Consider the following 22216-nt stretch of genomic DNA (forward strand, 5'->3'; position numbering starts at 1 on the left):
TGATTTTTCATTCGAAATATGCAAGCTACACTTAGCATACTGGAGCTGATCCTGACCTCTCTTAAGGTTCACTGATGTGAGGTGGGTTTGAAAGAGAAGAGTACTTATTAAGCACTTACAGTCAATATCAAATGAAAGCAAGAAAATTTTGTCTGAATGAAAATAAATGGTAGTGAGCTTCATTTTGGCTTAGATGGTGCGGAGAGCATGGCGTGGTAATTTTAGTAACCAAGTCTGCATTTCTTCTGGAGAACCGAATACTTTCGTCTTCTTGTGTTGACGTCACAGTTATCTTGTTAGCGTTTCATTTGACGCCAATGACGCATAAACCTCGGTTCGGCTGTCGAGGGTGGATTGAAGTAGAAGGCGGCTGCACGAGGGTTATATGGATAAAGAATTTTTTTTCGAGAAAGCACATTGCCCCGACAATTTTTTTTTACGAAGAAACGTTTCAAAAATTCACTGTGCAAATCATAACCACTCCGCCACATGCAACATCCCTCACAGAGATACTCGTAAATTTGCTCCTTGCCGGTCAGCTCCTAATCTCTGAGCAAGATATGAATTTTAATTGTCAGAAAGTGCAATTATATTTTATGCGTGATACATTCCCGGGTAAACTAACGGGGAAAAAAATGACGCATGCTGTCACCTAATGCCACATGAGCAGAAGTTACTGTGCAGCGAAGTCATGTAGGAAACCAGGTAGCCGCAAACTGCTGACTCCATCGGGCGTATCGTTGTGCGATGGCACTGCGTGGATATATCATTCTTGAGAGGCCGAGGTCTTTAGCATAATCAAGCTTGATTGGTATTTGTGTCAGTGGGTGAAATTTTCTTGCATTTCCCTTTCTTGGGGAGCTGGAAAGAAAGCTGCGCAGAGCCCTGCTCGGGGCTTGTGGTAGGGTTGACGGACACTAAGTGATTACATGCGCGTATTCCTTGTGCAATAACTTTTTGACGAACACAGGCCACTCTTTCTTGCAGTGAACGGTGAGGGCCGGCTCCCTATGCCCGACCAGCACCGGCGCTCGCAACACGAAGATGCTGGCCCGCCTGCTGCCGCCCGTAGTGCTGGTGCTGTTGGCAGCCATCAAGAGCGGCCACTGTCTCATTCCCTGCCCAGAGTACTGCACCAACTCGTTCGCCGTGCTTAGGCCGGGCGGCGGACAGATAAAATGGATCCAGGGCCCAGACGCGACCAGCGTACTCAAGCTGATCAAAACCATTACAATGCCCGGCCAGTCGACGACGGTTGTCACGATACGTATCAACGGCATAAACGTCTCCGTTCCTTCTTTCGCGAAGCCCATGATCATAGAGATACTGAAGAGACACCCTGATCTGTCTAAAATTATAATTGAGCTGTTGCAAAGAAGGACACCCAACAACTTTCCATCTCAGGATTTGCCGGCAGTTCGCGCATTTACGACGCCACCTACCATGGACGTTCGCCCCTTGCCTAACCTCCCCATGGAAATGGAGCCTGGGAATCTGTTGCCCCAACCAGTGCCCCAACCAGTGCCGCAACCAGTGCCCCAACCAATGCCGTTACCTGGCGACACCTTTGACGTGCAACCAACTCCCGGCATCATCCTCCCTACCGCGGTCGTTCCAATAGAAACGCCCATGGGCGTCTATCCGGGGCCCAGCAGTCGCTTCACTCCTCCAGACATCATGAGCCCCTTTCCAGTAATGCCAGATAATACACCATCTGTCGCTCCCGACATATTGTCCTACCTCGAGTTACTGGCAAGAAATCCCGACTACTTCGTTCCCATCTACAACATCCTTATTAACAAAGGGGTCCGCTTTCCGGATGTTAACAAGCCTATCACATATGTTATCGTTAATGGACGAAGGATCAACCTTCCCAGAGAAGTCAGAGTTCTGTTCACAGTGCGGATCAACGGCCAGCCATTCGTATTGCCGAGGGATGCTCCGAGGCTTGTGTCCTTCATTATTCAGCATCCTAATCAACTGACCACCATTATGACCATTCTGCGACAATTCGGCGCTGTTGTGAAGAGAAACCCTGATGGGCGAGTTACGGCCTTCATCTTATTTGGAAGGACGTACCCGCTGCCGAGCCCGGTAACGACGCAAATCGTCATAAACGGTCGCCGCTTCACGTTGCCCCAAGACCTTCCGTCTCTGATTGCCACCGTCCAGAGTAATCCACAGGCGTTCCACAAAATCTTGCCTATCCTGATATCCTTTGGCGCACGCCCCCAGAAATCTCCAACCGGCGAAATAACCACTATTATCATCAACGGTCGATCATTTCCTGTACGTTCAGTGGCGCCACTAAGAGTTACCATCAGCGGACGGACTTACACGATTCCTGCAGATCTTGACTTGATCCTCAAGCAGCCCGGCAGTCTGGTCGTTGGAGAGCTGATCAGTGCTCTTCAAAAGTTACACATTCCAGTGAATGTAGATAAGGACACCGGCAATGTCATTGGCATAGTTATGGACGGTGTGCCTATTCCATTCCCTGTCATCGTTCGTCTGCGTGTCAACGTTGGTGGGAAAGTGTACCGCATACCAAATGATCTCCCCGCCCTGGTCACATATCTCGAGCAGCACGGCATGCCCGCCCGAGTGTTGTCCTTCCTGTATAACTATTACGGCATCATTCCAGTGAGGGACAGCAACAACGTTGTGATCGCAATATCTTTCAATGACCGCCGGTACCCAGTGAGACGTCAGCCCGAAACCACCGTCAACATTGGGGGCAACCAATTTGTACTGCCTAGAGACACAAGAAAGCTGCTGAGCATACTGGTGAATCATAAAGTTCCTATTGAAGAGTTCCTGTTCGTTATTCAGAAGGCGGGCTACAGGCTTATCCCAGGGCCCGATGGCATTCTTCACAGCGTCCAAAAGGGGTTCGACGTGGTGAACCTGCCAGTGAACGTGCGTCTGATTGTGACCGTAAACGGTGTCCGTTACAGGGTGCCAAACGATCTACCACGCATTATTCAGGTTTTCAGGCGACTCGGGAGCCCCGGACTAATTGAACAAGTGCTTGTTAGCCTCAAAAAGATTGGAGTGATTGTTCAACGAGATGGCGGTCAGACCATCCTCATCTTCAACGGTCAGCGCTACAGCTTCCCATATACGCCCCGAACAGGCGGGGATACGGTCGGACCTTCTGGCGGCACTATGACTATCCGCGTAAACTTCAATGGCCGCTCTTTCAGTCTTCCTGACCAGCTCGGAGAAATGATGACTGTGGTGCGCTCCAGCGGACCGACGGCCATACAGCTCCTCATCAAGATCCTGAGCTCTCAGGGCATCACGGTGAACATGTCACCCGACAATACGGACATCATCGCGATCATCATCCAGGGACAGGTCTACCCCGTACCGGGATCCGATGGGGCACCCGGTTGGCGCGGTGGGGCAGCTGGCGGCCAGAACATCCAAGTTATCATCCGGGGTCGGACGTTCATGATTCCCCGGGACATTGGCATCCTGCGCCGATCGCTGCCGGGTTTCCAGTACGGCGAGCTCATTGTAGCCCTGCATCGTGCCGGAGCCGTGCTGGAAGTGGATCAGCGAGGGAATTTCTACGGCATGCGTGTTCGCGGCCGCCTGATAAAATTCGCCGTCATCTTCCGGGTGAACGTGATGCTGGACAAGAGTGGTCGCCAGTACCGCGTGCCACTAGACCTGGCCGAGCTGGCGCAGGGACTGTCCAGCGGTCAGAGCTGGAACTGGAGCGTGGTCCGCAAGGTGCTTTACAATTCGGGTATCGAGGTACGGGGCGGCACGATGGGCGCTCCCCGTGCCATTGGATTCCAGGGCAAGTTCTTCGAACTGCGACGCGTCGTCCGCGGCTAAAGGTCCGACGTGCTTTTGTGTCCTCTCCCACATACGTAGGTACAACTACACTACCAGTACTCTCGAGTGCGCGGCGATGCCGTGCCCTTCCGCGCTTGTTAATAAATAAAACGCACACTCTGCTTAGATTTGCCATGCAGTGTTTGACGCATTGCTGCGCGGCGCTATCTGGAATCATGGCTGACAGACATTTCGTCGTGTGTAAAAGAAAAATGCTGATAACTTTTCAGCGCGATTTCAATTACTGGTGTCATTCGTAGGAAAATGTTTCGCATCGGCAAACTGACTGGGTTGAAGGGTATCGACTAGTACAATAACCAGAGTACAATTAGCGAGATCAAAACGGAGTTGTAAAACAATCCTAATCCGATCCTAATGGTCTGCAATCAAACTGTTGGCATGGAGGATGATAAAAATGAATTACTCGAACTATAGGAATCGCTATTTGACGGCAGTACAAGTTACGCAATCTATCAAAAATGGGTTGTTACAGTGCCTACCAACCGCTAGAAGTTGCGTGCTTTCTGGATACTCATAACGATACCATGCTGTTCGACACTTTTTTTTTCTGGTGTTGCGTTCTATGCTCTTGCTGAAACCGACTTGCCATTTGTGCATGCCCCTTTGAGAGAACCTAACGAATGATTGGTGGTTTGGATTTGTCGTTATTTCCGATTCGCTTTACTCTCACTGTGTCTGCATCGTCTACACGACATCAGCCCTTGCATCTTTCAGCTGCCATCTCCACTGACAGACATGCCGACGGTGGAAGGTCGCTTGCATGGGCACGAGACATATCAACTTCGTTTTCTATCAGACACGAAGTCTTTCCTTGTGCAATGTTGTGCTATAATACATTACCTCCCGAGTATTAACGACACTTTGGCGTCCATTCAGTAACGCGCAGAATGTGATTTGGTCCAACCATCTCCAGCATATCTCAGACACTCGGCTATCATGTATATTTTTTTTCGTTCAATTTTAAGTACCGCTAACTTTTAGGACGAATACACAGAGGACATGACAGGACGGGTGCTGTCCTGTGTATTCGTCCTAAAAGTTAGCGCTGCTTAAATTTCAGCGAAAGAAAATGCATAACCAACTAGCCCCGGAACGTGTTTTACTAGGCTATCATGTAGTTCTTGAGAAACAAAAGTCGTTCTAGACGGACAGGGAACCGCCCAGATTGTTCCCTTGGCTGGCTCATATAGCACAAATTGCTGAAGAGGATGCTTCGATCTCAGCATGAAGAAGGTTGAAATAAAACGAGTGAGGTGTTTTCTCAGGACAGAACTGAGGCCCTCTTGCGGTAGGTAGGCACACGCAAGTGCTACTCCTCTTTTCGATTTCGTTCTGCATATAGCCAAATTCTCAATTGCCTATAAACTAAACCTCATATGATCTGATACTGAATACGGAATACCGTTCTATAGCGAGAGGAATATGGTAACTAGCGAGTGCAGCCTCTGGTGCTTCAATAGGAAATCTCTGATATCGGGCTCTAACAAAGCTCTATAGCCTGCGGAACCCGAAGGTGCACGGGGCCTGATACCAGCCGATTTTCGCTTCTTTAGCTCAGCTATTTGTGTCAAAGAACGCTCATGACGAAGAATTTTTATCCCCGCAATCTTCTGCGCTCCGCTTTACCTTCCGGTCCGGTGCTCCACAGCTTCTAGGTGGACCTTGTCCAAGTGCGTCCTGCCACTACAAACTGACTTAATATTACCTACAATTTCCATGGGTATTTGGGAGTCACAATGCGTTGTTACCTATGGAAGATATTCCTGAACATGACTTTCATTTCATGGAAATCCAAGGAATCGGTTGTCCACCACTGCGCTTACTGGTGTAAGTTGGTTAATTTTATATTGCCAGAACAACAAAACAGCATGCGGGAAGGACGACCGGACAAAAATTGTTGTTCAGGCATAAAACAGAAACGTCAACCGGCACAAGTAAGTGCCTTGTTAATCGGACCCTCTTTCTGCTGTACTTCGTCAGTTGCTCTAGCGTAGGTTGCTTGTGCGTGTTTTTTTTTGTAATTTAGGTATCCCTGATGTCGTCAGGCTAGTATGTGTCTAGACGCAGGTTTTTCGCATGGTAATTGTGCACTGACCATGCCAAGGACGCATGCTCTGATCGTAATATCAGAGCCGCACAGGGCGCCTTATTACACATGCGTATCTTGAACCGCCACGTCTAGCAGCAACGTCTTCACGACGACTAGGTGTCGCAATAAAAAACCTAGTGACGCATTCATTCGCTTAATCATAGCTGAAGAGAGCTAAGAGGACATTTTGTAGCTCGGGACCGATGTGACGCACCATTCTGCGTTAGAGCCCGAGAGGATCAAGGCTGCAGGTGAATTCAACCATAAAGATTAGAATTGAATGGTCTTCCATCTTTTTTCCATTTTCACATCGAAAGAATTCTGAGCGGTCCGCAGAAAATAACAGATTCAACAGCAACCAGATAAACCCAGTGACACTTACACTGATTAACAGTAATTTACTCTACAGACAGTAAATTTTCTGACGGAAAGACAAGAACCAGATAGGAACCAACTACAGACCGAGCAGTTAATAACAACACCACTGACTTCGCGACGCATTCCAACGATATAGAGCGCACGGCTTATTACGGCGGATGCAGTATGACTAGCTTAACAAAAAACCAACCCTGCTACCACCTAATCTGCATGTTTTTAGAGCGGAAATTCGCACATCTCTATATGCGTTGAAGCCTGGTATTTACATGGTGGCCGTTTAATTTAGTTTGGAGCCAACACTCAAGCTCTGACCAAAGTTAGTTCACACAGCCACGCGTTCAGCGGCGGAACATAGCTCATATTCGGAACCTGAATTCTGGCCGTTTTATTATAACCACTCGTCATTTCCAGAGCCACTTAGCGTTAGGAAAAACTAAGAGTTAGGAAAAACTCTTATAGCACACCAGGCGCACAGTTATGCCTAACCTCGAAAAAGACCAGGACATGTATGTTATCCCTTCTACGCCTTAAGCGAATAATCACCACTAAAAATGACAACGTGTCAACAAAAACAATGACGCCGGCAAGCTGATAAACAGCGATGAAATATGATAGCACAGGAGCAGGAACGCAAACGATCGCTGGGTGTCCTACAAAAGATTTTCTATACGGTATAAATGCTCAGAGGGAACTGAACAAAGGATCAAAATAATGAAACTGGACGTCACTAACGGAGCAAGGGTGACATGACGCACGGGACAGGGACACAAAGTGGTAAAAATTACACTCGAAGAAAAGATTAGGGTTATGCTCGACACCCAAAGCTCGAGAAACGTTGAACTGGTTTAAAAGCGATATTCTCCTTGCTTATCCGCACTGGCGACGACTTTTTGTTTTACCTGATGAGTGCACAGGTTATTTCGCTTCGATAACCAATGGGTGCATTTTTAATTATGATGTTTAAAATGACATTTTTATTTTATAGGAAAAGCTGGAGACAGTGCTTTCTTCGGGTAAATGGCGTATACGTCTTAATAGGGTGAAACTGGAAAGACTTGTGTTCTCTTTCTGACCGACCAAAATGTTATCCGGATGGCAAAAGGAGTGGGCGTTGTCGAGGCTGTGCCCTGTGCGGTCATTTCATGTCATTCAATCATCGCCATTGCTCTCACATTTCACTCATGCAGAGCAGGACAGGAATTTCGAGATATTTGCGTGTGTCCGTCTCAACACGGGGTTGCTAAAAATCGGCGACTTACAGCCATTCACCTATTTCCGCCAAGGCTTAAATTAAAATGTGCTATGAATGCAACTTCAGAAAGGCATGGTCGTAAATATGAGAATTACAACAAACACCGCAGAAAAATGACTATAGCCAGACCGTTTCCAGCGATAAAAAAGCTTCTGAATTAACTTTTTCCCCCCAAATATTGCCCTTATTCTTTGTTATTTATATTAGGAAAGAATAGAAAATTGGAAAGCTAGGACTAAAACTGGCAAAAGCTGGGCTGTGGCTTCACCTGAGCACTCTTCAGACATTAAAGCGAAAGAACCAGTCGATATTGATCACTCAGCGAATATATAAGCGAATCGCGCTGAGCTCAGGGCCATTATTTAAGCCACGCTCGCCCATAGTACACTCCTCTGAGATTTCTCAAGAATAAAACTGGCTTATAGGATGTCCCCAAAGAGACATACATTACTAGGCGACAAAACCGTAAGCACTTCTCCGAGACTCGATTTTGCCACATTTGCCAAAGTCTACCTAGACATTAGTGATCATGTGGACGCGGAGAAATTATGTTGCGACCAACACATGTAATTTGGGGCGCTTGCCTCGGGAGAGGGTGCCGTATGCAGGGAGTATTGTAAAAACATGAGAAATTTTATTGTTACTTATGTCATAAAATTTGCCTCGCTGCATGCTGTAAAGAACGACCGAGAAGGAAATATATTTGAAATTGTGAAGGGCCACTACCGATGACAGGAGGTATGTCATTATAGGAGGAATAATTTAATTGCTGAATCTGCCGAAAACTGTTGAACGTAGGTCCCAGTGTCTCATTATACATCAACAAATGCACTCCTTACAATACCCTAAAAGTAGTTCGCACTTGCCAAAACTAAATTGATGACGCACTCCTCTTCTTTCCCGAAAATTTAGGGAAATATTAGGGAAAATCTTAGAGAAACACACGGTTTGCATCATCTGTCGCCGGCCACTGTAAAATTCTTTGTAGGCCGGGGAACTGAGCGGATACGTTTCAGAGATGTCATCAAGTAAAAGCTGCAGTGCTATCCAAAATAATCTGCGAAAGGCCTGCCTCACTGCAAAATGGGCATCTGGCGGCCACAAGGACAGGCAGGCTGCAACTCTAAGAGCAGACAGAAATAAGAGGTCGAAAGGTTTAATACGTAGCAGACGCAAGCGTTCGCGCACAAAAGAGAGAGCCTTACAATTTTTTTACTCAGCCTATAGACTGTTCATAGACTTCTGCCTATAAAGTCTATAGACTTTCTACAGACAAATCCTAGAGAACAGTCTATAGGCAATACAAATGCTATAGACAATCTATAACAATCTATAGATTTATGGCCATACGCTTTTAGTAGAATTCTGTCTTTAGACAGTCTATAAACTATGAATAGGCAAAAAGAAATATCTATAGGAAGGCAATAGAGTCAATAAGAAGTCTATAGAGTGTTGATAGAGATTTTTATAAGGGCTAGTACGAAAGAACTATGCGTGGCGAACGGGCTCCGCTATGATTAGACAGGGACAGATTCGCACATATGAGTGGCATAAAATTTGGACAGTCAGGTCGATCGCTAACGAATCGTCAGGCAGCCGTGTATCATTCTAAGCTGCAAAAGCGCGGAAATCTGCAGTGCCTTTATGCGAGTAATGAAGCAGGCAAGCCCAAACAGGGCCGTGACCATTTGGCGTCAGGAATAGAGTTTGGGCTTTCCGTAAAGAAACTGCAATAGGATTACTGTCGTGCTTCTGTTCAAGAAACCGCGCTGCACATTTCGTTCTTAATGGTTACTTTTGCCGGACGGTACGCACGCCAGTAACTGCGAGGGAGCGTTCTCATCAGTCAAGAGGCACATGTACAAGTGCGAAGCCACTCCGTAGTAAAACTTGGATACCGCCTATGTACAACATTCTCACACAAAATTTCTGAAAATTGAAAAAAATGTTAGATGCTGTTGTGGAAATATTGAAGGCAAATGGTGCATTGTTCTGATATGTTGCAAAATCTTCCTTTTAGAGTGTTTCCATCGATCGCCTCGAGCAGTTGAGACCGCCGTAGAAAACCTATGAGGAAAGCTGTTGACGATATCAAAAACGCTAATAAAAAAAAAATGCAAGATTGTCGTCGGGCGATCAGTGGATATAGTGATTCCTATAGCGAAATCTCACATCATATGAAAAACTGCGTTCATAAACGGTTTCTCGCTCCAAACAGCTTTTCACCAGAATTGTTGGCATGCAATAGGTAGGTAGATATTTACCGAACTGCGCTAAAGGCGAGCGTCTAGACAGCATGTTGCAGAAAGGGCTCTCGCTTGCTTTGCGTACGTGGCTTAACGAAGGGGCTTCCACACGAAAGTATGAGCAGCCGGGGTCCGAGCTTCGCAAATGAAGCGCGGGAGCTTACGGTTATTTAATCACAGAAACTGCCGGCTTCAAGGTTATCAGCATAATCAGCATTTCTGTACAGTCAGAAAGGTGGGTCCTCGTCAACATGATGTACTACTTGTCCCTCCTCCAACACTCACGTACACACATCCACGCACGCGGGCCCGGGTGTACTTCTTCCATTCACATGCGAAATCGTCAGCAGTGATCAAGGAAACTACCGGAGTGGGGTTCCGACTTTTCAAGTGATGTGGCTGCCCGTGGAACTTTACGTAAATGTCTACGGCTCTAATTCACACCAAGTAATTCTGGACGAAAGCATTTTTGCGCGGAAAACAATTTAAGAATGCAGTTTTTTATATAATGTAAGATTTCAGTACACCAATATATCCGCAGACCACTAGACAGCAGTCTTGCATTTTTTATTGCTATTAACGTTTTTGCGATCACCAAAAGCATTCCCGATTGGTTTTATGTGACAGTCTTAACTGCTCGAAGAGATCGCTAAAAGAAAGAAAACCCTTTAAAAGAAAGATTTTGTTACCCATGAGAAGAATGGACCATTACCTTCAATATTTTGCATAGTAGTATATTATAATTTTTCAATACTCAAAATTTTGATCCCAGAATGTTGAACATGGCCCCTTCAGTGTAGTGGGTTTTATGGGGTTTAACGACCCAAAGCGATTCAGGCTATGATGGACGCCGTAGTGAAGGGCAATGGAAATTGCGTCCACCTGGGGTTCTTTAACATGCTCTGACATCGCACAGTACCCGAGGCTTGAATTTCGCCTCCATCGAAATTCGACCACCGCGGCCGGGATCGAACCCACGTCTTCCGGGTCAGCAGCCGAACGCTATAACCACTGAGCTACCGCGGCGGTCCTTTGAGTGTAATGGAAGATGCTGAAAAATTCTCTGTATGAAAGATACTGTTTGCAAAAACAGTGCCTCATCTTTTGCGAACATTTCTTGGTGACCCCCCCCCCGTCCTCTCTTTCTAATTTAGTGGAGACGCCGCCCCCCTACCCCCGAGTTGTCCCATAATGCAGATACTTGCAGTTTAGCGTGTCACTTGTCAGAAAAAAAAAGAACTACTCAACACTGCTCGAAACGGGTTATCACAGTGTAGAAAAACTAAGACGAAATAAAGACACAGAGCTGATCTGAATTACTCTACTTGCATCGGCTCAAGATACGCATGCACCAAACAGAGATAGAACGCACTTTGCACTGCTTTAGGGGTCGCTTCACTTTCACACACTCTTGACTCCTGTTTTCGTTCTGAAAGGGGTTACCGAGCTGCTCATTCATATCGGATAGCGCCGTTACTGTACTTGTGAATCGCCAACTTGGTCGCGCTTCTACGAAACAAGTGCTTCTAAGGAGTCTATTGTGCAATTGGCGTCAGAGCTTACATATATTATATATATATATATTGGTGGTTTGGTTTGGTTTATGGGGTTTAACGTCCCAAAGCGACTCAGGCTATGAGGGACGCCGTAGTGAAGAGCTCCGGAAATTGGTTCTGGCTGATAATCCCCTTTAACTGGCTGCACTACACTGATAGACTTCAAACAAAGGCTTCTTAATGCAATTATTCCATGCCCGTTATGTTCACGAAATCGCGGACTTTGGCGAGAGCCATATCTGGTGGCATATTTGGCTGTTCTACGTAAATGCGAAAAAAAAATAGAGAATGTCTCTCGCCTGTCTCGTTCCGATCGCCGTTAAACTTCGACAGTAAACAAAACTGTTTAGTCTTGATTGCTGCTTGACAGTATTTTGCCGTAAAAAAAAAGAAGGCGGATGCTGTGAATTTTGGTTTAATGCTTTTTGTGAAAACATTTATCCCGACAGGAGGCCACAGGGCTCTTAACGGGGATCAGTAGAGAAGATTGCTCTCCCCGTCTTCTCCACATTTCTTTGGTGCCCCGAGAAACTGGATTGTTACTTCCTGTTCATAAATATTGTGGTCTGTGATGACTGTTTCGGGCCATCCTGCTGAATTTCGAGCGCACGCGGATGTACAAGAACCGTTTTCTCACTTATCCTCTCTATCATAAAAGCGCACGCGAAATCTGGGGCTGTATTTTCTTACGATATTCGAATTTCCACTCATTTGGCCTTCTGCCATTGGTTGCTGTTTCTAGTAACATGATGGGCTGTGAGAGAAGTTGACCCATTAGTCGTGACAGCAAAGGGCCCATGGTGCCACTCCCTTGCACGTGCCGCATGTCCCACTGGCGGGCCGGCGGACCGGCGCCGACGCCGACGCCGACGAATGGCGGAGTACGAAGAAGCATTTGACACGCTTGTCTAGCTTTATTAGCGCTAATCCAGCATCGGTAAAAAAGAAATGCGTCCCCTGGCCCCCTTTCACCTCTGGTAACCCCTCTGGTCTCCAGACCGCGCTTGCTCTGTACCTGCGCCTGTTGCGCTGCCGCTCTGTCATGGTGTTCGCATCTCGTCGTGTTGGGCCACATTGAGCCGCTTCTCGTGTGTCCTCTGCTCTGTGGGCTACTGAACCGCGCGTTCAGCCGTATGCGCCTGTTTTCTACGACGGTGCGTTAAGTTTGGTTGCTTTAGCCGATCGCTTTTCTCAGTGACGTCATTTCGCTGACCTGCGGGTTAAAAGAGAGCGACGCGCGCCTCCTCGTAGGAAACGCTGAGACGAGCGGGGAGCCCCGTGCAGAAACGAACGCGACCAGCGGAAGTCCTCCCACGAGCCCTGACACGTGACCCGGTGGTGACGACGACGATGCGGTCGCCGCTGCTCGCCGCGCTGTTCGTGCTGTGGGCAGGGACCGAGACGGGCCTCTGCCTGACCCCGTGCCCGTCACACTGCACCGCGCGCTTCGGCTTCACAGACAACGGCCAGGCGTCCTTTGTGCAGGGAGTCAATGCCTCCGTCGTGATCGACATCATGTACCAGTTGGAACGCGTCCAAGCAGGGGCCAAGATGACCTACCTGGTGATTGGGGGAATGAAGCTCAAAGTTCCAAGCAGCCTGAAGGTCACCATAGAAAAAACGGTCAAGCAACATCCTGGGCTGGCGAAAATTCTAATCATAGTTCTGAAAAAATTCAAGCCACCTAAGCTTCCGCCAAAGGCCACCTCAAAGCTAACGCAAAAACCGCAAAAACCGGCAATACGCCCTCCCCGTCCACCCAAGATCCGCCCTAACAAAACTAAAAAACCTCAGGAACCACCAAAGAAATCTCTTAACAAGCCTGATTTACAACGTAAATTGGATGTTACCTTACCCCTGGTTAAGCCGGACTTCCCCGTTTATGACCTCAGGACGCAATTGTTCCTCGCACCCGATCTGCAGGGTATGAGCGACAGAGTGCGTTTTTGGCTGGAACTCCTTATCAACCAACCAAATTACTTCCCTGTTATCTATGGCGTGCTTACCGAACTAGGCGTAAAGTTTCCGGACGTACGCGGATCTATTGACAGCGTGCTTCTGGGTAACGGAGTGAACGTCAAGCTGCCACATTCCCTCAAGATGAAGTATACAGCGACGATCAACGGCAAGAGCTTCACGCTTCCTAAGGATTCGAACAAACTTGCCGTCTACATTGCCAAACACCCTGAAAAAGTAGCTGTGCTTATCAATTATCTCGGTCACCTCGGAGCCACTTTCTCTGTGGACAAGAAAGGCATGATTAGCGGCTTCCGGTTGTTCAACGTCACCTACACTCTGCCGAAACCAGTAGGCACTCAATTACCCTTGAGAGGCCGCACATACGTGCTTCCCAGGGACATGCAGTTGGTAATCGATGCTCTTAAGGACAAACCCGAGGAATTTTTGAAGATAAAAATTATTATAGAAGCGTTCGGCGGCCAAATCAAGAAAGGGCCCGGTAACTCTGTTCAGGCCATGTACAAAAACAAGACCTCCCCAATCAAAATGCCTAAGAATGTGCGCATTAAGATCAAAGGTAAGTCATTTGACATTCCTGCCGATCTCGAGACACTAGTCCGCCGGCGCCAGGACGTGAGCATAGGCGAACTTCTCGCCGCTTTGCAACGCGCCAATATAGTGCTGAAGGTGGACGAAGCTACCGCAGTCGTTAAGGGCATCGTCATCGACAAAGTTTTTGTGCCGTACCCTATGACAATCGACCTGCGCTTCCAGCTGGGCGATAAGGTCTACAATATACCGCGCGATCTGAAGAAAATAATCGCCTACCTTGAGGCGAAGGGGATGCCGAGCGATATCCTTCACATCATGTACACCCGTTATGGCGTCATTCCAGTGCGCAACTCCGCCGGTGTCGTCATCGCGCTCTCCTTCAACGGAGTCAAGTACACGGTCAAAGCCGCAAAGCCAACCACCGTCACCTTCTTGGGTAAGAAATTCTTGCTACCCCAGGAGAGCCAGAAGATGGTCGACTTCGTAAATTCCAAGGGCCACCCAGCCATCAAGCCTTTCCTGAAGGCGCTTCAAATAGCCGGCTACATGTTCATTCCCGAATCAAACGGTTTTCTGAGTAATATCCAGAAGGGCGCTCAGGTCATCTCCCTTGGCATGAAGATCCGAATCTCGGTTGTGCTCGAGAAAATCAACTACAGGATGCCGTTCGATCTGCCACGCCTCGTGAAAAAAATCAAGGGCTTGAGTGCCACGCAGAAGCAGAAAATCATGAAGCAGCTTGATGAATTCGGCGTCACAGTAACTAAGAAAGGCAAGAAATTGGTCATCGTCTTTAATAGCATCAAGTACGAAGTTGACGCCTAGCTGCAGGGGCGAGCTGCATCGCTGGGGCAAAACAATCTTCTTGACTGAGGCGATGTTCCTGTGACGACGACGCGTCGGAGGGCTACGCCCTTTACAGAAGACGGCTAGTGTGGAGCCCTTCTTTTGTTTCAATAAAAAAAAACGGAATCAATTGATAACGTGCTTGAATCTGGTTATGCGAGATTTTTCACAGAATGCATGATCAGTCAAAGCCGTCCGCAGAGTGCCGTGAGCAGTGCGGGGTCACTGCGTGTGGCAGGCTCCGGCACGATTTCTTTTTTTTTTTTGGCGAATGTGGCTATCGTGTTTGCAGGAGGTGGCCATGGAAAGAGCGTAACCCTCTGCATGGCCTTAAACTGCTAATACCGGCTTAGAAACACCTATACCTCCGCTCCGCAGACCCTCACACGGTAGCTATACAGGTATAAGGCACTGGTTTTAGTGGTTTTGTTCTCTCCTGAATCCCCAGTTCTGAGTGTGATAAGTACTGCGCTTCCTGAGGCGGCTCTCGACCGACGGCCAAAGCGAGCCCCAAATCGCTGAACATATGGCAATATTTACCCCCCAACCCCCCATACCCCTGCGGTGGCGTAGGATTGCCTTGCGCGTGCGTATTCTGGGACAGTGTCAGTGTACCAGCAAGGAACCATCCACGCTTGCCTTATGATGACTACGTTGTCTCAAGACTTGCAGATGCTTCGCGCCACGTCAGCCGCATCTGTGTGTAACTCTGGCAAACGATAGCAAGAACTAGCGAAACTAGCGCATGGGTTTTTTAATACGTCTACAAAGTGAAATTTTGGCCGCGGAAGGTTTCCCCTGATCAAATGACTTAGAAAGAGCAATGTCACCTTCTCTCTTCTCGAATCGCTCGTCTTGTAAAGTCAGTAATAAAACGAGAGCTGTGAATTTTTCTCTTAAAGTTATTCTGCTGTAGGGCACTGAAGATTTTGGGTTTAATGCAGCCTCTGGCGCATACTTCGTGTCTCTCTTCCGCAGAATTTCGTGCAAGCGGCTTCTTCAAATGTGCTTTTTACATGAACATCCTCCCTTGTGTACAATATAAGCCTATACTGGGTGAGATGGCTGAGGACTTGGCCTTGCGCTTTATTCGCGAGGTTCACGAAGGACTTCTTGCACGTTTCCGGGACGGAAATTTATGCCAAGAAGGGTCAGCGCTAAGGACAGGGAAATGATCCACCGGTATCCACTTTGGTCATCTATAAGGAAGAATTCGGTGTTTCGTGAGGTAAAAATCGACCCTAAAAAAAAACAGTGACATAAAATGAGAACTCGAAACGTAAAATACAGTTTATATTTAAGAAAGGTGTTTTACCACGAGTGCGTGACCCTCGCTTCCAACAGCACCGCTGTATTTCATTGACCCCGAACTCGTTGTAGGATCCCCTCTAATCATTTTTCGCCCTCCTCGGACTGAACAGCTCGCATGGTAAGAAGCCCACAAACTTTAAGTACTTTTCATGGTCACGCGGCATGGTAGCCATCTTCAGCGATTGTGTGCGCATAGGCGTCCTTATCCGGTGCGCTTACTGTGCGCCTACTCGCTTACTGTGCACCAACTCGCTTAATGTGCACCAACTGTGCCCAAACTTGACACAATGGTTTCACTTTGTTGTGCCCCGAGTATCACTGACGATATAGCGTGTGAAAATGTCAATAATTTTTATTTGTACCCGCAGCGCAGAAATAATTTCAACGTAATTGTAGAAACGGTCATTTGCAACATACATCTCAGAGCAAGGCAAAAGTGCCAGCTGCCAGAGGTTCGGGAAGCCTGCTTAAGGAAAATTTCATGCAAAGAACTGAGGCTAACGGTGGAATCACCTAAAATTTGATGTAAACCTGCATTGGCAGGTGATGGAGCAGTTTTTAATTTTGCTCCTGGTTTACTGCGTCCGCCAGCTTATTCTCCAGCAGTTTTTTTTTTATTATTATTATTATTATTATTATTATTATTATTATTATTATTATTATTATTATTATTATTATTATTATTATTATTATTAGTGGTTTATTTATTAAAATAAAACCGGAAGTAAAACGATGTTGCTAACAGCGGCATCTGCCATCGATACTTGAAGCACCTGAGCTGCGGATAGCCTGAGTAAAAGGACAGGGAGAAGATATTAGAGTGGAAAGAAAGGGGGGAGCGATAGGGAGAAAGGATAGCCCCATTGCAGCATGTGGGCGATGTCCGTGGTATCTAAGCCAGAGGATCGCTGGCGATAGCGTACAACAATCAGTCTGCTGTCTTTTTCCGGCGTAAATAACGAACCGTGACAAACCACCATTCCTTCGGGCAACGAAGTACGGTGACAGACTATGACCCCATGGGACTTCTCTATGTTCGGGCCAAATGGCCCCTCTTGTCTTTTATAATTACACTGATTGATTGGTAAAGAAAAGGTTCGTTAAACGGCAAGCTTATTGTCATTTGCACTCAGTAGCAGAACTGCTACAACCTGCGCTCAAAAATTTAAAATCACGAATCGTAGACAAGCAAGCTTAAAGTAATTAGCATTTCCTGTTCGTAATAAATAGAAACCCTACGAGGTTAGCAGCCACTAAAGTTGTCCCTACTTGTATTCCCAACACTTTCTTAGTCACCACTTGCTGCTGCATGTCGCCTCGTGTCTACGTGTTTGTCTCTTCCCTGGGATGAACGATCTGTTGTTTTAGAAAGGGAACTTCTCTTGCAAAAGAAGCTGCTACAACGTAGCACTCGTCTGCACTACTGGGAATCACCATGTGATAATTAATTCGAATTACAGAACGCCTTTCTCGAATTTCTCACTCATAAAAGCGAGCGTAAAATTTTGTTTACGTTTGCAAGCATCCAACTTAACGAAACTAAAGCGATGATATTCGTGCCTTAGTGTCCAAGGCACAGGTTTCCTCACTGATGAGAGATTGACGGCTATTCAGGTGATTAAGGACGCTTAGGAAGAAACATCATGGATAAACGAGGGAACGCAATGGGATAAACGAAGTAAGGGATGTTTAATGAGAAACACAGTGACGACTCAGGAATAAAACTAATGCACTGTCATCCGTCGTGACGTTGTGAACCTTACAACGACTTCACTGAACTAATAACACCATAAAAATTAAAACAATTTACAAATGTTCAGAGAAGTTTTTCTAGGCAACTGGGAGCATCACGTGAAGTAGTGTATTTGATAGAGTCATTCCATTAAACATGCCGGCATTGTGAAACCCACTTCTGAAGCCCGGATAAGCAAATGCAGGAAAAAAATATAACAGTGAAAAGCGTGAGGCCATTCGAACTTAGGGGCATCAAGGCAAATGCCTTCGTAGTTTGTGCAAGCAACTCCTGGCGCACGTTCAAAGCGGCCGGTCTGTTCTAGTTGTGCGCGTAAGGACGATTGCTATCGACTGAATCGCAGACAAATAATTGGATAAGGCCAGTGGCTTTCGTGAGGAAAACGTGATTTTCCGCTGCAGAAAAGCGAAGATTCGTGCATTCCAGCATCAGTCTCGTCGAGCTGTGCAAAATGTGCTCTCATTGAGCGCTATATCCCGCAGATACATGTATGGTACCGCACATTTTATAAACACAATATAAAAGGCCTTTCACCCGGTCAGCGCTGGTAAAGCCACCCGCAATCAAGCACGAGAAGTGCACACATGCCCGTCAATTCTGGACAAAGGCATTTTTCAACCGAAAATAGTTTATGAACGCATTTTTTATATATCGAAAGCTTTTACTATAGCAATCAATATAACCACAGATCTCTTCTCGGCGGGCTTACATTGTTTGCAATTAACGTTTTTTCTATTGTTAAAGACGTTCCTTGTTCGTTTTTTATGCCAGTCTTAACTACTCAGTGTGAGCGCTGGAAAAACTTTAAAAGAAAGAGTTTGCTACGGATAGGAAGAATGTAGCATTGCATTCAGTAATTCCATAACTGTACAGTCAGGGACAAAAGTCTCCGGACCACATGTTCCTCAAACGAAGCTTATAGCTCTACTATCAGACAGCGGCTGGAGACCGCACTGGTGGAGATGAAAGAACAAAAATTTAACTTTTACCTCCACAAGTGTGGTCTCCAGCCGCCGGCTAATGGTGCAGCTATCGGCTTCGTTAGAGGAACACGTGGTCCGGAGACTTGTGTCCCCGACTGTACCTTACTGTATTCCAATATTGAAAATTTTTGCCCCAAAATCCTGGACTTGAATCTTTCTCCTGCTATTCTTTCGAACATTAGGGATAACGGACAGCAATAGTTAAGCTATCCCACGCATTTCTTGGTAGCCTTGAGGGCGAACGGTGTGGGTTCTTTACCGACTGTACTGACCCGATTACGGAAGGAAACAAAGCAGGAACGCAGTATATTATGACTCCCATCACCATTTTACTACTTTCCTTACTAAAGAATATGTGCAGCTAAAGTGTATAGCTCGCATAGTAATTTCGGTCTTATTAGCATAATTTTTGATAGCGTCGCGGTACTGGTCCGCACCGAAAAAAAACGCACTATTGGATGAGGCCGAGGAGTGGGGTGCGGGATTAGTGCCAAAGCTGTGTGACGTAGAGCAAAGTGGATGCAGCTGGTAAGCGAGGAGGAGGGGTGATACTGACGAGCATACGACGACACGTGCAGGAGACGTCGAGAGACCGAGTGCAGCCCCCGAAGGAAGGAAGACGAGATCGCCGCCCCAGCTGCAATCGCTGCCAAGTGACCGACGACTACCACGATGCGGTTGCTGGCTGTGCTGCCGGTCGCCACGGTTCTCTTGCTGTGGGGAGCTGTCGACACGTGCTTGGGCCGACGGGTGACCAAGACCAGTTCTGGTCCGACCTCTTGCCCCGCAATCTGCGCAAAGTCGGGCTTTTACATTGCACAGAACGGCACAAGTGTCACCCTGAAACCACAGGAGATCCAACAAGTGGTCATAGTTCAAAACATACTGGCGCCCATCAAGAAGACTGAAAAATGGGTTTTGATATCTGTTGGCCCCGATAAGATAGAGGTTCCCTCTAGAGTGCAGATCCAGATCCGGTCTATCCTAGAAAAAAATCCACAAATTAGGGTTTTGCTGATAGCAATTATTAAGGATAAAAAGAATACGTTGACGCAAAGACTGCGCACTGCGACGACGAAGCGACCCCCAAAAGGAAAGCCTACGAAAATACCAGCAACGCCGACTAAGCGCCCCCCTGTGAAGCCGAAAAAGACATTGGCGACAAAAAAGCCTACACCTAAGAAGACGAACCCCACCAAGAGGGTCAATGTGAAAACCACCAGAAAGCTTACAACTAAGAGGACGAACCCCACCAAAAAGGTCAATGTGAAAACCACCAGAAAGCTTACAACTAAGAGGACGAACCCCACCAAGAGGGTCAATGTGAAAACCACCAGAAAGCCTGCAACCAAGAACACGAGCCCCACCAAAAGGGTCAATGTGAAAACCACCAGAAGGCCGATTACGAAAACCACCAGAAAGACCCCTCCGAAGCCAAAGCCGACTAAGGTTATCCCGAAGGCCACTCAGAGGACGACACGTAAAGGGGGGGTACAGGGGAGTATTCATTTTAACGCTAGCTTTGAAATTTGGCGAAGTTTCATTTCGAACATGCCAATGCCCGACATCAGCAGTTTAGGGTTGATTCACATCACTGCGGTGCCCAACATCGACCCCAAAGCGCTTATCCTGCTGGGATACTTGTTCAGCCAGCCCAACTACTTTTCTGTGGTCTACCAAACACTGATCCAGTTTGGCATCAAGTTCCCAAGCCTGACTGGGCCAGTCAATTCGGTAACTTGGAAGGGCGTCCTTATCCCCTTTCCGCAGCCGCTTGTTGTGAGCTATGTAGTTAATGTCAAAGGCGGAGTGTTCCAAGTGCCCAGAGAGGCATCAAAACTTGCCCTCTACCTTTCCACGCATGCCCCAGAGATTTCAGGAGTGGCCAGTTCTCTGAGCCGGATCGGTGGTATGTACTCCATTAACGGCGCGAACCAAATCACCGGTTTCACAATATTCGGTCAATTCTACCGATTTACGAAGCCCGTGGTCACGACCCTGATCTTAAACGGGCGCAGCTACGTGCTTCCCAAGGACATCGACGTGATTCTGGTTGCCGTGAAGAACGATTACAAGACATTCTACAACATCCAGATGCTCCTCGAAGCGTTCGGCGTGCAATTCAAGAAGACCAATAACGCCACGGTTCAGGGATTGAACGGCGGCAAAAAACACAACATAAACATTGTGCCTGGTGTGCGCATTAAGATCGACAACAAGTTCTACGACATTCCCGCTGACCTGGAGGCGATATTCAAAAAGTCCGACGGCTTCAAAGTGGGCGCGCTCCTTTCGGCGCTTCAGGAGAAGGGCGTCCCAGTGAAAGTAGACGAGAAAACTGGGGTCATCGTAGGCATTCTCATTAAAGATGTCTTGGTCCCGTTCCCTTACACCATCGATCTGCGCTTCAAGATGGACAACACGGTCTACGTGATACCACGCGATCTCCAGAAGCTGATCACCGTCCTCGAGAAGAAAAACATGCCCAGCAAGATCCTGTCAATTCTGTACGACCGTTACGGTGTAATTCCGGTGCGCAATGCCGACAACATCGTCATCGCTATCTCTTTCAACGGCAAGAAGTTCCCTGTCAAGGTGCAGCCACTGACCGGCGTTGTGATTCGCGGACGCAAGTTCCTTCTTCCAAAAGACACTGCTAAGATGGTAGACTTTGTGCAGTCCTTGAAAAATGACGACAAAATCGGGTTCGAGTTCCTGAAGGCGCTGAAGGTTGCCGGCTTCATGCTCATCACCGACGACGACGGCGCCATGCGAAAAATCCAGAAGGGAGCCCAGGTGATCGTTCTCGGAATGGAAATTCGAGTCAGAGTGATCTACGACAAAAAGACCTACAAAGTGCCCCAAGACTTGATGCTGCTAGTGAACCTTATTCGCAAGTCTGGTCCGGCCCACGTGAAGAAAGTTACGGACCAACTGAAAGCTTTCGACGTGGAAGTTACAAAGAAAGACAACAAGTTAAAGATAGTTTTCAACAGCGTCCAGTATGTAGTAGATTTAAAATCTGGCAGCGTTCAGGGATAGCAGTTTCACAGCATCTCACTCTGTGACCTCTGGATGAAGACGTGAGCGGTATAAGAACAGTATTCACGCACGTTCAATAAATGTATTGCTCTGAATCTCTTGTCGATGATATTTTATCATAAAAGAAAACATAACTGCCCGCCAATGAGCTGGGTGAGCGAGGGAACGTCTTTAATGCGACAGAAAGCCTGGCGTCAACAGCCGAGGAGATTTTGAACCTGCATTTCCTCGTTCCTGGTTACTTTATTCTTTTCTTTTTCTTTGAAAACTCCTCTTCCCTTCCGCCTGTACGGGGCAGCCAATAGGAATCGTCTTCCCATATGCCTGCTGAGTTTCTCCCTCATTCTGCCCCTGTCTTTGAGTCGCGTAGAACGGTTGC

The 22216-nt window shown here is 47.2% G+C and overlaps 2 protein-coding genes across 2 annotated transcripts; both read left to right on the forward strand.

Moving 5' to 3' along the window:
• Window positions 1-1044: 1044 nt before the first annotated feature.
• On the forward strand, window positions 1045-3849 carry LOC149371260 (uncharacterized). The gene has a single exon (XM_089585004.1). It carries the CDS (start codon window positions 1045-1047, stop codon window positions 3847-3849), a length of 2805 nt encoding a protein of 934 aa, XP_089441130.1.
• A 17040-nt stretch (window positions 3850-20889) lies between these two features.
• On the forward strand, window positions 20890-21837 carry LOC149371261 (uncharacterized). The gene has a single exon (XM_089585013.1). The coding sequence runs from the start codon at window positions 20890-20892 to the stop codon at window positions 21835-21837; it is 948 nt and encodes a 315-aa protein (XP_089441139.1).
• The last annotated feature ends 379 nt before the right edge of the window (window positions 21838-22216 follow it).

This window comes from Amblyomma mixtum, chromosome 1 (genome assembly GCF_055824585.1).
Source record: "Amblyomma mixtum isolate Tamu chromosome 1, ASM5582458v1, whole genome shotgun sequence".
NCBI lineage: Eukaryota > Metazoa > Arthropoda > Arachnida > Ixodida > Ixodidae > Amblyomma > Amblyomma mixtum.